We start from the raw sequence: 15,744 nt of genomic DNA on the forward strand, positions 1-15,744 counted from the left end.
ATATATACAGAATGATGCGTGCAAAATATTACCATCCGTTACTCTTGCTTTCGGAAGAAAGTCGGTAATTTCTGAAGCAAAATTTTCGGAACTGAAATTATTTTTCGGCCTGGGCGACCCGTGCGATCTTCAATAGGACTTAGGGTTAAAAAGGAATCAAAATAGTTAAAGAATTACTTTTAATATACTTCGGTTTTCGGCCATTTTAAAGGGAGGTATATTAGCTGCCAACCAGGTCTTTCGAACCAGCTTGGCCGGTTTGAGCCTTCGCATCTTTTAACTTTTTGGCCTGTCCTTTCCGTTCGAATTTTTTATGCGCAGCGTCTTTGAGCGGTATACTAAACAGGTTTACACTTATCAGTATAGCTTAATGCACTATTGAAAAATTACAAATTAATTAAAAAAAAAAGAAAGGTACTTGGAAAATGACTAGTTAATTGCTTAGATCCCCAATGGAAGCTGTAATTCGGATGAATGATTGATATATAGTTCTATATCGGATGAACACCTCCGGAGGAATGACACCCTCAGTACAGACAAAGGAAAGCAAACAAGAGTTATTTAAATATCGGTTGTTGTTTAAATACAGGAGAGTGTAAAAAATTTATATGCAAACCACTGTTATTATAAGTAACTATTGTAGTTTCCCTAAAGACACCATTATTTAACACGTTAAAACTGTTATTAAAACAGGTAAAGATCTCAAATTAAAAACACTCGATACAACTAGGCTGCTTACGTACAATCGGTAACCATATCTCTACAAGTTAGTTAGAAATCAAGGCTTTCTTTAAGCTTAGATAGAAAGTACAGATATAAACAACCTGATGTAGCAATAAATATTTATCCCTATTGAAGCGCTCGCTATTTGTAATTCTACATATGTATTAATTTTGATTTTTAGCTAAAATTCAAGCAATAGTAATTAGATTTCAGCTAGATAACTCATTGGGTGCATTGACATCGTCAATAGGAGAGAATTAAGCCGAGACCTATATACAGCGTAAAGCTTAGTGGGTGCTATCTTTGCGACTGGCCACTACATGTTATCATTCACCGGATGTTCCAATATGGAGATATCTAGCAATACGTTTAATTAGTACGATTACCGGCTCCTGATGCGACGCTATATACGCGTCAAATATTACCGACATATATAATCTAGATAGGCGTATTTCTATGGTAATGATTAACAGGTAGTCTTCCGCTATGGAGGAAGCAGCGTGCGCTTGTCGTGACATGGTTGCGCTTGGCACAAAAACCCCGTGTGTGGGCGTAATTTGGCAACAGCTTACGAGTGATATGAAATCTTTTTATGTGGATACATCTTTTACTGGCACTTTATTGAAAAAAAAAAAACGAATACATAACAATGAGGAGAAGATTATACAGTTCAACAAAGGAGCGACATCATATCGCGTTCTCAATGCGCGCGGTAGCATGTCGACTCATTGAAACCCTGTCAATTGCACAAGTACCACGCGTTTATTGTATATCGAACGATAAAAATGACGAGGAGCTTTCAAGAAATAGATAGATACGAATTTTCTATCTATCTATCTATCTATCTATCTGTCTATTCCACCTTATCTCTAAACAGAATAATGGGATTGAATATACGTACTTCAAGTTTTTGGCATTTGTTTACTATTTCATCTATTTACGTCGTATGAATTTAAATTAAGCATGTCTTTGTGCTTTCCGTTTATGATGATGGTAGTAGTATCGACACGTCTATAATACGGTAACTTGCTTAATTTTCTGCCATATTGTTGTGTTGATTCATGTCTGCCACAGGTTTCGGGATTAGAGGGTAGGCAGCTTTGTCTAATCGATAACAAGCAAGCTACTTGCGCAACAACATTGTGTATTTGAAGAGCTAACGAATGATTTTACAGCCATTGTATTTTCATAGTTAGGACAAGAAAATGTCCAGCTTACTAGCTGTACGAAATAGATGCGCCAGATTTTAGCGAGCGGTTCGTCACAACAGGCATGTGTGTGTATCGGCTATTGTTTGTAACAGGAAGCCTATCTTTTCCTAAATCGATGCACAAATTCAGCATGCGAATTAAACATACTAGCCACGGTCCAATATGGCTCTACTAGAAACAGCTTCTGTCCTATACCGAAGAAAGGGAAATTCTGAGGATTCTACAGTTAATCAATAGACCTTCGATGAAGCTGGTTCCTCCTTGCTGCATCTCGGAAGCTAAAATCAACTTAGGCCTACTGTTTCTGCAGTCGCCTACAAAGAGAGCAAGGGCAAACCCTGTGTCACCAGAGTCGGACGAAAGCTCTCTGAGGGCAAAAAGCGAGTAAACTTGATTAGAGTCATTTGCAACACGCCGTTTTGAATTCTTTAGCGACGTATGAAACTTACTGTAGATCGAAAACTTAACTGCGGGAATGACCATCGGCTTACTCACTGTTCAGACAAATCTTCATTTCGGCTAAGACCGAACTTTCAGCCAGACAAAATACTTTCATACTTCCGGTTCACTAGCAGAGATTCTTCTTCGGATGTTCTGAGAACTGCGATATGGTGTGTAGTGGCAAGTTGTATGTAAGACAGCACGTTTGTTATGTGGAACACACACCAGATACACAACTACTGGCTTTGCGTTTACGTTATCTATCTATGTGAAAAAGACTGCAACGATTTTAGATTCACCTTTTTACCAACTGCTCCCTATGTATGAATGTATGGCCCCGCATAATATTGTGAGACGACGACTACTACTATACGCGTTTTAATCGATCGCAAACTTTGGAAAAATCAACTACTTTTTTCGATGTTTCTAAATTGTGCTTTCGGCTCTCCGACATTTTGTCGTCTGCTTACGCTCGATGTGCTTTCCTTTGCTTAGAAAGGTAAACGAACAGGGAAATAGTCATGCGTCTTTCATTCGTCATAAAGTATCCGCAGTGATTCCGAACGAAAACAAATTATGATAACTGATCATGTCTGGGCGTAATACCGAAGATTGTTTGTATAGATCGAAGCAAATGTTTACTTACAAGCTGAGACCGGTAAGAAACGCGAGCTGAAACGGTCGATCACGTTTACATCCTGTATAGACGCGAAAGCGAATTTCTTATATCAATAACAATCATAAATTGTAATGCGTATCGAGTAAATAGCTTTTCGGTCCCTGACTAACAGTATTATTTTGTCAACCCTAATCTCCATTGCAGCAGCAGCCGCTGGGAGAAGCAGTACTAAATTGCCTCTAATGCACATCGTAATCTAGTACTACACAAGCCCGATAATCGCCTATAAAACTTTCAATGTTATGCCGTCATCTTGTACTAGCATATACGCGATAGGCCTTATGTCGTCGATGTCGAGTGCTGTAAAGCGGAAACCACAGAAAATGGTTTTTGACCATACCAAACAAAAACATAGTATTTCTCCATAAAGCGCCGTTCCATTAATTGTGCATAACCCATTGATTCGAAGAGCTAAAACAAAAAAAAAAAAGAACAAAAAACGCTCGCTCGTCCATTCTAGCCGACAATTGTGCCATAGTTGGTTATACACATTTTAGGAAACACTTGCTGGGTTTTTGTCATTTAGTAGTCAAGTAGGACGGAGGTATCAACGAGGGCTAAGGTGCCCTGATGGAAGAGCGTCGTTATCATTGAGCTAATCAGGCATATGCTTCAAAACAAGCGGAACGAACAAACTTCTAGCGTTAACGAACCTATGCGACGACGGAAGTCATACCACGTAGATAACATCAATACGACCCTGATTGACAAATATAACAAGCTTATGCGGCTGATAATTTGTCTAACACCTGGGCTAAGTTCAATATGGCTTATGTCTAGACACACATGTTCAAGTCGTTTGTGCATACTGTGTGCATTTCTATAGCTGCTAGCGCTGGAGGTGATCTTCTTTTTATGTTTAGAATAGAGCTAGTACTTATCGTCCGGGTCGCATAAGATAAGCTATGATAGTGAAACATTCTACCCGTCTCAACGATGGTTTTTACTATGCATGTTGATGACTGCTGGCTGCATGAGTGAGCTAAGTATTAAATTTAGATGTATCGGCAGCCAACAAGTAAGTCATTCCGTTAACGGCAACGGCCGACAATAACGTCTGCGTCGCGAATTTGACGTAAAGGTGCCGTTCAGTCTTGTTATTTGGTTAAAACTGCAATTTAATAGCTATTTCTTATGTATTATTCATAAAACAAGTGAAAATATCCAGTCTAAGCGGCGTATGACTGAGCGGTTACCATAGAGTTACTCTCAAGCCAATTGACTCGTTACGATGAAACGCGTTCTATAAGTGGGTACGTAATGGGCATGTATATATCAGTAGCTTCGACTTCTACGATCTCCCCGTTTGTGCTACTTGATTTTTTTCCCTGCTGTTTTCTGGTATGCGATGTTGCTCAACAATCGATCCTAAGTGGCTATTGTCCAAGTACCATCTGCGGTGCTGCCAAACAATGCCGACAGTAGGAATAGATTAGAAGGCTTACGGACCGATAAGCAGAAAAAAGGAAAGCGCTAGCGTTTATTTATGCACAGACATAAATGACAAACATTCGAATCATCCCGCCGTCTCTAAGAGCAAATATTGCACTTATGTACATCGTCTTTTTCTCTCGCGCAAACACCCACAAACACAGACTGCGGATGAGGCGTGGGAATAGTATATGGACTGTTTGATTTTTCATTTGATTACTCGTATCGGATCAGTCGCAGGATCTCGTGATAATCACATATCTTTGGCGGACTTTTGCTTTCTATCGGATTTCCTGTCTGTGCAGGGACTCAAGGGGAGTCAACGCCACTCCGCTCAACCAAGCGATTGCCGTACGTCGAAATATGGCCATCGAACATGGGTGTCAATTTTTCTCTCTTCGCTTAAGCCGCCATTCGTCTATACGGCCTTGATGACCGTCGTTGCAAAGGTTCGCACAGCGCAAGACACCAGCATAAGCAGCAGACCCTTTCCGTTGCCAAATAATTTCTCGGTGGTACTCATTATCCAAACCACGATTACACAATATGTGCTTTTTTTTTTTCTTTTTTTATAAGAATATGCGTGCCATCTATATATCCATATGTGAGTGTGAGTTTATTATAATAAATAAGCATGGTGTAGAAAGTAGTGGCATGTAATATTTAACATGAGAGGACTATTCGAAAGAATCTGTAATACTGTTAAAAGAGAGGGAATAAGAGGATTCTAGAAGGAAGTCGTGGTATGACGTCTAAGAAGTCAATGGACAGAGGCATACACGTACATGAATATGTGGTCTATGATAATGTACCGTGCTCTGGATGACGTATCCCAATGCGGTATCCCGGGGTCACCCGGGGCCTTAGTGTAAGTATTTTTTATATATAAGAGCTGGCGATTAATTCCTGAGTTTCCTACAGCCCCTACGGCTACAATGGCTTTAAACTAGGTTTAAGAAGCTATTTGCAGTTATGGACATGTTTCGGCTGTTCTAGTCAGTGTCTTAATCTCTCCTGTACGGTACAGCGAACAATCTCATATCTTTAATACAAATGAATCGTTATTTTGATTCCTCATAATTTGATAAGCTTATCGATCAGGCAACGACGAAAGATTGTGTGATTACGTATCGTCAAGCTTAGCGATCAAGCTTCAGCCTGCTGACATCGTTGTACTGTACTATTAGATCCTCCGTAACTAGATTTTTACAGACATTGACTGGTCAGTTAGACAAGCTCTAATAGACGATCATTATGTCCATGATACTGTGGATAACGTAGAAAGTAATATTTTTCAATGCGAACATGTAGTAATCATTTTTTATGAATGAAAATAACATAGAGCATAAACAAATGGCGAAGCTGGGTACTACATGGGGCTAGTCAAAGGGATTTATATATATATATATGAATCCCTTTGAAGAATAAAATAAAAAATGAATTTGGTCCTTTTACAAGGACGCCTTTCATATGTGTTTATACGCGGGCCCTTTAAAGAAACTTTTTGGAGGGCTGTTTGTTGTAATGCACACGCGTTTACCCGCCGAGTCTGGTATTAGACGAAAACCCGTTGTTTCTACAACAAAACAATAAATTCGCTATGTCGAAGAACGGTGCGTCGTTTTCATGAGTTAAACGAAAGTTAGCTACTATCTAATCTCTACAAGCTAGATGAACCGTCATCGAGATTATACGTTATTTCGGTTATCTCGAATCCACGTCACAAATTAACATAAGGCTATTAAAAAGAATCGAGTGCAGCACAACGGAAAGCCCGCCACTAGTGCAGTCTCCATTGCTGCGATCCAAAAGTACGTTTCTAGCAACCCTTCTGTCTCGATCAGAACGTTAACGAAGATATCCGTTGTGAGTAAACGTACTATGTCACGCATTGTTCACGAGATCTTAAATACATGGCATATAATGCAGAAGTCAGGTTAACGTTCCCTAAGGACAACAAAATCGAGACAATTATTATTGAAGAACGAAGCAACAAATGAGCTCGTCTACGTGTTTCCTAAAGTGCTGCGCAATCGTGAATTACTGAAGTATTTTAAGGAAGACTATACGTGTGGGGTTGGCTGCTCCAGGACACATGAACGTTCCAGGCACATATGGCCCCTGGACCGTTCACATTTGAACCCCTTCAGATCATCAAATATGGACCGCCGTTAAGTGAGAATCGAAGAAGTTTCGACATCGTAACAATGACTTGCTCACTCAGCAGGTTTCGAGAATTGAAAAGGACCTCGAATGGAGGCGCGATATGTATATCAGCTCTGTGGATCGTTCTTTCGGAAAAATAGGATGGGAGAAAGGCTCCTGGTACCATCAGTAACATAAAAAATAAATTGCTTCTAAAGAAAATTTACACCTGGAAAGTGGAAATCACTTATGAGAGAAAAATAGCGGCTTTTATGAGTACGATTTTTCGAATCAGTCCCGTCATCAGTACAAACTTTACATGGTACTAAAATGCGAGAACAATGATAACAAACTATCTAAATAATATAAGGTACGAACTGTTCAACATGAACATGAACGCCGATAGAGCCGATTAGTGAATCGTAGATTTTTCGTAAAGAGACTATCTTGAATGGGTTTCAGAACAGAGATTTCGACTAAAGACTTCTTGCTAGGTGTCGCCGAAGATAATGTATGCTGTATAGACAGTCGACGTTTGATAGACATGATTCCAGTTTCACTGGAGTATTATCAAGTGACTCATTCAGATTTTCTGGCTAGGGCGTTTCCAGACAAAAATTAGAACCTATCTTTTGTTTTTTTTTGCGGCCATGATCTAGTTTAATCGATTGCTGTGGATGTTTTCGATCAGGACATTCGATTATGGTTATTTTCTTACTTGGGTCGTTCGTTTTTGTGCTTGGCCAATAGTTGCTTCGCCAGCTTGTCGAGCTGGCGGGAGTACTCCAATTCGACGTCGGCCCTTCGGCGGAAATAGTCCTGAAGTTCGGCAACAATTCCTGTTTGCGATTCAACTCGGCAATCTAACCATTTAAGCTGTTCGTTTAATTGAGCCCGGATATCTGTAATTAGGAAGCAAGTAACGACACGTTAAAACGTTAGTTAACGAATGGAGAACGGTAACGCAATCGTGTTCCTACTCTGCCTATGGTAGGAACGACCTTTTTAACTCATAATGCCTATTGTTCATGTCTATTAGAATTATGACTACCCAATTTGTGGTGCCGCTGCTGTCTAAGCAAATGTTCTTCCCTATTGGATACAGGATAGGAAATAAGCAGTGTCTTCTTTTTAACTGTCCCAGTCTCGCTCAGTTAGTATTTACTTTGATTGCTTTTATTGTTCCTTAATATCGATTTTGTTTACAGGGGATTTAGAGCACTTCAGACAAAGGCGGGCCGTTCCGCGTCCAAACTCATATCCTAGATTCGTGTACATTTTCGTACACAGTCGACAGCACGAAAGGTATGCTGAGCATGCCTACCTATTTCTACAAACCGATCGATTGGTCTGATTCTGTGGATACAATATGTCGCCGCTGGTCGATACATGAAAATAACAATGTAACATTTTGTTTCTTATTCGTCACTGATCATTATTCTTGTTATTACGCTGTGAAAGACCGTCGTTTTCCGAGACGCCCTATAATTTCTACATACGGTATCCATATTTTGAGCGGCGTGTATTTGCGGTAGTGGTAGCAGTAGTTGTAATAATGCAATAAACTGTTTCAAGGTCATCACGACGTCAGCGACATTGCACCATAAGGCAGCACTATGTTAACAATATGAACTTTCACGCTTTCTTAGGCGTTCCGTCTCACGGCAACTCTGCATTTGACGCGCAACGTCAGGCGGCCCCCATGGCGTTGATAGCAACAATCGAGAGAGCAGCGTTTGCTTCAGTGCTGTGGCTGCCGTTGCTGTTATTATTGCTTAGGACAGATGAATGATCGGACAGTCGGAAACAACGTTCAGGAATATAAAACGACAGGTACACGCCTCTTAGCCACCGCTGCTGCCACTAATGGTGGCAGCAGCAACAACAGCGGCGGGCACTGAACGGGTAAACAGACTGATTGAATAATCATCCACTTAATCATCTAAGGAACAGAGTACAAAAGGGCGATTTAAACCAGCAGAATTGTCACTTTTTCAAGATTTTTAGTCGGAAGAAAACAGAGCGCCATCCGTTCGATCGTAGCAGAGTTACTGCTGGCCAAGTTTAACGCCTATCGCGATTCCGCCATTACTATAGTTATCGCCGCTGCTACAACAAACAGTGCAACTATTAGAAAGGCAATGGCGATCATCGTAAGGCGCAACGGTAGCGGTCGCAAAGCTATTCGCGCCTGAAACTTACTGCCACTTTTAATCGTGCCGGGTGAGTTGAGCTCATTGGACTAGACCAGAATGGCGACTTTCAATTATTGCTACGGCGACGCTGCCCCAATGTCCAACAACGGTTTGAACAGTTTTTCTCGAAGTACGATAGAGATAAATGGACACTCGTCGCCCGCACAACTAATATAAGGACATACAGCTGATAAGGACTGAACTGTAGTCCCCAGGACTCCTGCTACAGAAAAAAAGCACCTACAACGTTAATAAAATGAGTGATATATAAGCGATTAAATTATATTCGGCACATAGAAATTAATACCATTCTATTCAATGTAGTCGGATTGGACAAACTAGTCTAAGTCTTCGTCGCTTTCCAGCGCCAATTTGACGATCAGACGACATTATACTCTTTCAATTGAGTGTAAATTTCTAGGTTAAACCTGACAGCTTTACGTGTGTACCCAATTGCCGGTGGACCTGTCCTAGCCTCCCATCTGCGTTCGTGATTTTCTTCCACCACTAACAATACCAGTAATAACACCAGATTAATTTATTGAAAAGAAAAGGAATTTCTAATGCCCAACTGTCGTGAAAAAAACAATGTGCATTTTGTTCGTTACAATATGTCAATGTTTGTTTATTTGTTAGAGTGCTTTACATTGACAATATACATTATGACCCCGTAGCATAGGAACCGCAGCAGAAATTTTAACATTCAGCATATGTTTGCCTATAAATATCCGTCAATGATGGACTGTATTACAACGAGGAAATTCCGTGGGTTCCATAGCGATATTTACTCAGTTACATAACGACAACTGCGGTTCGTCTTAGGTGTATTCGTTTCCCTTTAACAAGTAGAAATAATACTAGCTGGCCCTAGACATGAAGCGGACGGACAGCTTCAGGCAAAGGGTTCTACTGCTGAACGGGACCATTGCTGTCCTGTATGCGGCTAGAAACGACCGTAATTCAAGGGCAACCATTTAGGACACTCCCCTCAAGGACTCAAGCGCTGTGCAACCCAAGCAGGACGGGACTGTGAAAAGAAGTATCAGAAATACGGCACGCTGTAAGTCAGGGTCATCATCTAGTTGTCGAATAAGATTCCACCTCGAACCTCAAAAAGCTTCGCAAGAAACTTAGAAGCAAAGGCAAAAGCGTATTCATTCCAAACCTTTTCACTAAGCTCGAACGAGCCGCTCAATTTGACTCTATGCCCATAAGCGACCCTTCGTCTGGGCTGTCTTAAGCCGGCTTACGCGGCAGTTCTAAAAACGTTATGTACTGTTTTATTAATTGCTTAATTAATTAATACACTATCTGGTAAAATAAACGAGTTCAGTTTACCACCCTAAATCTAGCTACTAGTCTGACTATTAGCTTAGATTGCTCGTTATATATATATATATATATATATATATAAGGTAAAGAAATACACCGTATATTACGACCGCTAGATAGACTTGACATTAGATAGATGAATAACAGCAAAGATGGAACTTTAGAAGTGAAATACGTTAATCGACATACACGAAGTTTTGTGGAGCGTACTGCTACCGTGATTCTGCTGCTGTGGACTGTGAACGCTGTGCTGTGTAAGGGGTTGTACCCCAAGTTTCGTAGGAAATAGTTCTTCCCAGTTACGAGCACCTGCAGTTGTTTCCTCAGACATGGCCTTACGCATGGGAAATAACTTAAGCCAGCGGTGTGCTCGATTGTTACTATTAGATGTTGCTGATCCCGCTCTTGTACGTTTTCCTCCTCCTCCTCCTCCTCCTCCTCCTCCTCCTCCCCCCCCGATGCCGCCTACGATGTTGTTGACGGCGGGAACAGAACCGAAAATTTCTCGATACCTTCGCATGTTTTCCTCCGTCGAAAGCATGCTTGAAGGTCTGTGTGTGCCTACAACGTGAATCGGATTAAACGGGCTCGATATATCAAGGGTACGTGACCGAGTTCTTTGTGCGCGTTCACCAGCCGAGTGTCTGTTAGAAGGCAGTAATCTCACGACATTTGAAGTTCGACGATGGTTGAGCACAGTGTCATCAACGGTGTCTGGCACTATGAACGTTGTTGCAACAGGTATCATTGGCCAGGCGTCATTCTCTAAAACGTCGTCATCATCATTCGGATCCATGTAAGGTGTAGAACTTTGCGAATCTCGACCGAAATCGAACGGATCCTTTTTATCAATGAATATCGATGATTTTGATGTACGCTCTTCGGCGACTGGCGAGGGAATTCCGCCTAGGATGAGACCTTCTAATAAAGTAGGAATTTCTGAGTAGTGTTTTCGATCGACACCGAGACGTCGCTGTGGGAAACCAACGATAGTTTCTAGGCTACGCGTTTTATATACGCTCTCATAGTTCGGATTATATTGGCTATTTCTCTGTAGTGGCAAGCCATTATGGGGAGACGCGGTCTCAGATTCGAGATTGAGACTTGTTCCATGGCGGTTGTCCTGACAACGTGCCAGCCCCTCATCATGACTAGAAACGTCCGATATCGAGTCGGCGGAAGTGCAAAAGCGGTGACTATAGACGGAATCATCATTATGCTGATCGAGGTGACTGTCACTAAAGCTATGGGGTGTGTGCATACCGCTGTCGCTGCCACAGGCCGCCGCTGCCCCCGCTTCTCCCGCCACCCTCCGCGACTCATTAACGAAAACTTCGTGCAGTAGAGGCCGCGTGAACGCTATCGACTTCGTCGACTCACACCCAATCGAGCCGTTCCGTTTTCGGTGCCTCGTTAACGTCAGGCTTCCATGGTTTCGCTTACTAATCGTGCGCTCTTTAAGACGTTGTGCAATTTCTTTGAAAAAATTGTTTTTTTTTTTATCTTCCTTTTCCTTGGCTTTTCGCCGTTCTTGGTTCGCTCGTTGGGTCACTAGCGGAATCTGGATAGCGTGAATATCCTGCCGTTGCTTACAGCTCATCGGTAAAAGCGACTCATCGCTGTGACAGTTTGCTTTTGAGCTATTCTTTCGATTCGAGTCGGCAGAGATACTGCGTGCCGGCAGGCCGGGCGCGGGCGTAATTGTGGCAGACGGAGGCGCCTTTGATTCATCAACTTTTTTGGAGCCTCCATTTGCTGCTGATGATGGTTCATAGCAATAAGATTCATCGCGATCGCTAATGGGGCTCCCGGGTGGCCCGCTATTGAGGCTACCATTAGTGTCCTGGCGTCGTCGACCGTTATTGTCCTTAGCAGCACCTTTTTCTGATTCCTTTTGCCTTCGGCTGGGTAGGATGTACGTGCCGATGCTAAGATTATCATCGGTTGACTTTTTGTCCGATAAGAAAGTCATTTCAGCTGTATCACATCCGTTACCTTTATCTTCTTTCGACTGTTCGGAGCGCATACAATCCAGCTTTTCAGTACACTGTAAAAGGGGGGACTTAATTCCACTAGGCGACGAACATTGGCTGTGGTCTTTGTTACTAAACTCACTTTGATTTCTTTGTATTCTCACAGCTACGGTCCTGCTTCCGCCGGCACTTCCGTTACTCAAGCACTCCGAAGGAAAGGCACCAGGTAACATTTTGCAGGCCGGATTTCTGGCCCGTTCTTCACTTCGCGAACGATCTCGGCGAACTGTTGGAGATACGTCCTTCGATCCATGACGGAAAATCTCCTTAAACTTGAAACGTAGCATAGCTTAGCCGCCGACTCACTGATGCTGTCACTAAATGTCGTCGAAATAAAGCGAGCTCGTCGCACTGGCATCCCTGCGTTACTCTACAGTGAACTCAATACATCCAGTAAAACAGGGTGTCCGAATGTGTGTGGGAGCATATGCCCAATTATTCCCACCACTCCCAAGGTGAGGGGAGGGATAGCCTTTATAGTGCTAATCCATCGAATCACGAAACCTGTCGCACAAACTGTATAGAGTACCACCCATTGAGATTGCCGGTCGAAATGGCCGTTCCCGTCAAAACTACTTTTTTTGGCCTTTGTTCCACTTTTGTCCACATCACACCTGTTGTAGTACAAATCGTTGTAAATATAATTGTACGAAATTGACACACATAGGAAGCATTGTTATAAAGAGTGGTCTATGGGCAGCATAAAACTTCTCATGGATTGGACGACTCGATAACGCAGTAATGTGATAGTACATTCCGATCGAATAAGTTCACGAATTTACGCTGTGCAGCAGCGAGCCGAGTTTCCATTGGCCAGTTTTACTTACACAGATAAAAACTATTCATCTTAAGGATTCGTTCGTGCGTCACTATAGGCTAAACCTGGTCATGCACATTTCCATAGATTGCACGAGTTCTCTCGATAGAACGGACGGCCGCTGCACGCGCCCGTGCGATATGTTGTCAGCCAGAGGGGTATCCATGTACCGATTTTATACACTTTGTAAGCGATTGACATCTCTGATGGAAAATCCTACTAAAAACATTTTTTTGTTCGAATAATTTTTTCGAATCGCTGTCGATGTGCCTATCGTCACCTATTTTTCCGCTTTAGAGTCCTTTACTGCACACGCATATCTCGTGGGCTGACTGGTTGGCGTTCGTACCAGATAGCATCGAAGAGACAGCGCGTCCGCGCGCTAGCAAAATTCCCTTCCGAATTCTGGAAGTTAACAGTTTGTTATTGCCGCCGCTATCGCTAGCGATGCTGGCCGCTGCATTACTTGTACCGCCTCGTTTCGATACCAAGCGCAAGCGTCGCTGCTGCTGCTGCCGCGGACACTGCAGAAAGTACGATCAGCTCTCCTTTCCCTGGGCGGCGTCAGTAACAACAACGACGTCATCAACAACAACGACGACGACAACGACAACAATCATAATCGGCTGGCTGGTCAGGCTATAATAACACTACCAGTACTACTATTATTTTAAACTGCTACGAACAGACCTAACAAAGAGATAGATCGATATAAAAATGGACAAGGGCTATAAGGGACGAGGGAGAGTATTAATAACAGCTGCGATGTTGTAGTGGTAGCCGAGTGGCAACAGATTTATCAATAGACGCGGCTATACAATCAACAGCAGTGGTGAATGGATAAGAACTTCCGAAGATAGTAGTGTCAGCGATGGTAGTGCTACTAGCAGCAGCAGAAGCAGTGGTTGTTGTCAACCCGTTGTCCTACGCGTGGCCAATTTTCGGTTAGTGAGACGACTGGAGGGTGTATTAGGACTTAAGGCTGCCCAACGTTGACAACTGTTAGTTGTGGCCCTTGTGACACCGGGGACGAGAGACAAACGTCGATGGCAATGTACGCCGAACCATGTCCGCCTGGTGGTTTTCGTTCGGTAACCAGGCACTAATCCAAGGCCAATCTTTGCAACCGCTCAGCTCATGTCCACGTACGTTGTGCACATTCGTATGGTTCTCATATGCTCTGGCTGCTGTTATTGCAGCGTCCACAGCTGCAGAGGCAGGACAGCGGCCAGTCGTTGACGTTCGTTCGGGGATCAGGGTCTCTCAGCTTCTTCGTGGTCGTCGTCGTCAGTTGCGAGTATCTCGTTGTCGGTAGATATCGGACGCTGGGGACCCTTGGACAACGCCCTCCGATCGTACGCTACGGTACTGGCAATTCAAGTTGATGATCAGTTAAGCCAATCGGCTACAGTTATATATATTTTTAGTAAAACACTTGGTCAAAGAAACCATGCAACGAACGGACCAGTTAAGGAAATCATGCAAGAAGAAGATACCTGCTAGTTGGCCGATATCTGACCACAGTCGGTCTTACCGTAGCAGTCCCTTAGATTTACAGCGGACCAATCTACTACTCGTACCCAGACAAATGCAGCGCAGGCATGTGTGGCACTCATCTATTGTAATGTACATTCAGTATAGACAGTCTGATAAGAGAAAAATCTACAGACAGCCACATAGGTAAATCCAATCGTATAGAATGACTAGTAATAGATCGAAACGCCCATGACGCAAGCATAAATATATATTATTTATAGATAGATAGTAGGTCAACGCCAAACCCGCAACTTTTACAGATGTAACAAATTTGCTTCCACTATTATTACGGGGATGGCGGGAATCGAGGGAAAGGCTGTCCTTCCCGAAACAAGGATTTAGTTTAATTACGATATGCATAGGGGAATATCTGTAAACAGGAAATATTCAAGAAGTCACCATTCAACCAATCGTCAAATATTCTGCAAATAATTTGCCTTTTCGTCATGCTCAAGTGGTTGGGTGTATAAACCTGTGCCGTCTGATGCTATCGAACGCAAGTCTATTCTGGCCTGCTGGGTATTCCAAAGTGAAAGTGCTGCCATAAAATGGTACAATAACTGAAAGTCATCTAATACGTCGTCGCAGAGCTTTTCATAAGCAGCGGCAACGGAAACACGTTGAAATATAATAGTATTCCGTCGACTAAAAGGCATAATTTGTGGGTTGCGTTACCCGAACTTTGTCTTCTCTGGAATAGCTCTACGGATCAGAGGCTGTGAGCGTTACATTCAAGAGCAGGGAGAAATAGAACGTTACCAAGTACGACGTATGTCTACTCAGCTCGATTCTAGCGACCCTTAACTGTTATAGGAACCTTTAAGCGCTGCTATATTAGATCAATTACTAAAACCATCGTTATAACATAGTAGCTTTTTTCTAAACACCGCTTGTTACGCAACACACTTTGGGTACGCTCGTTTATACAACTTCCACAAAAGTATAAATTTGTATATATCAGCACGGTAGCCACTTTGGGTGTCTGTGAAGTTGTTTTTAAAATTAAATTGAAATTGCTGCCGTCGATTAACCACGAACCAAATCAGCACTACGCCTTATCGGAAAAAGCAAACAATTGCCTCCCGAGATAATCGTATTTAGTTGACTGACTCTATCCGCCGCGCGAAACTTCCTATGATGAAAACCCAGCGACCTACAAATCTTAATCCGACGACGTCAAACAGCTGTTCCTAGCAGCTTT

The 15,744-nt window shown here is 42.6% G+C and overlaps 1 protein-coding gene across 1 annotated transcript in view; it reads right to left on the minus strand.

The window, feature by feature from the left end:
• Positions 1 to 13,627, minus strand: part of LOC111266083 (uncharacterized) — a 30,328-nt gene extending 16,701 nt beyond the window's left edge. The window contains exons 1-2 of the mRNA XM_022843241.2: positions 10,347 to 13,627; positions 7,349 to 7,532 (exon numbers count right to left, since the gene is read on the minus strand). Of these exons, the coding sequence (XP_022698976.2) occupies positions 7,349 to 7,532; positions 10,347 to 12,477 (2,315 nt within the window). The 5' untranslated portion in view covers positions 12,478 to 13,627. The remainder of the gene's footprint in view (positions 1 to 7,348; positions 7,533 to 10,346) is intronic.
• Between the last annotated feature and the right edge of the window lie 2,117 nt (positions 13,628 to 15,744).

This window comes from Varroa jacobsoni, unplaced genomic scaffold, assembly GCF_002532875.2.
Source record: "Varroa jacobsoni isolate VJ856 unplaced genomic scaffold, vjacob_1.0 scaffold_1050, whole genome shotgun sequence".
In the NCBI taxonomy this organism is placed as follows: Eukaryota; Metazoa; Arthropoda; class Arachnida; order Mesostigmata; family Varroidae; genus Varroa; species Varroa jacobsoni.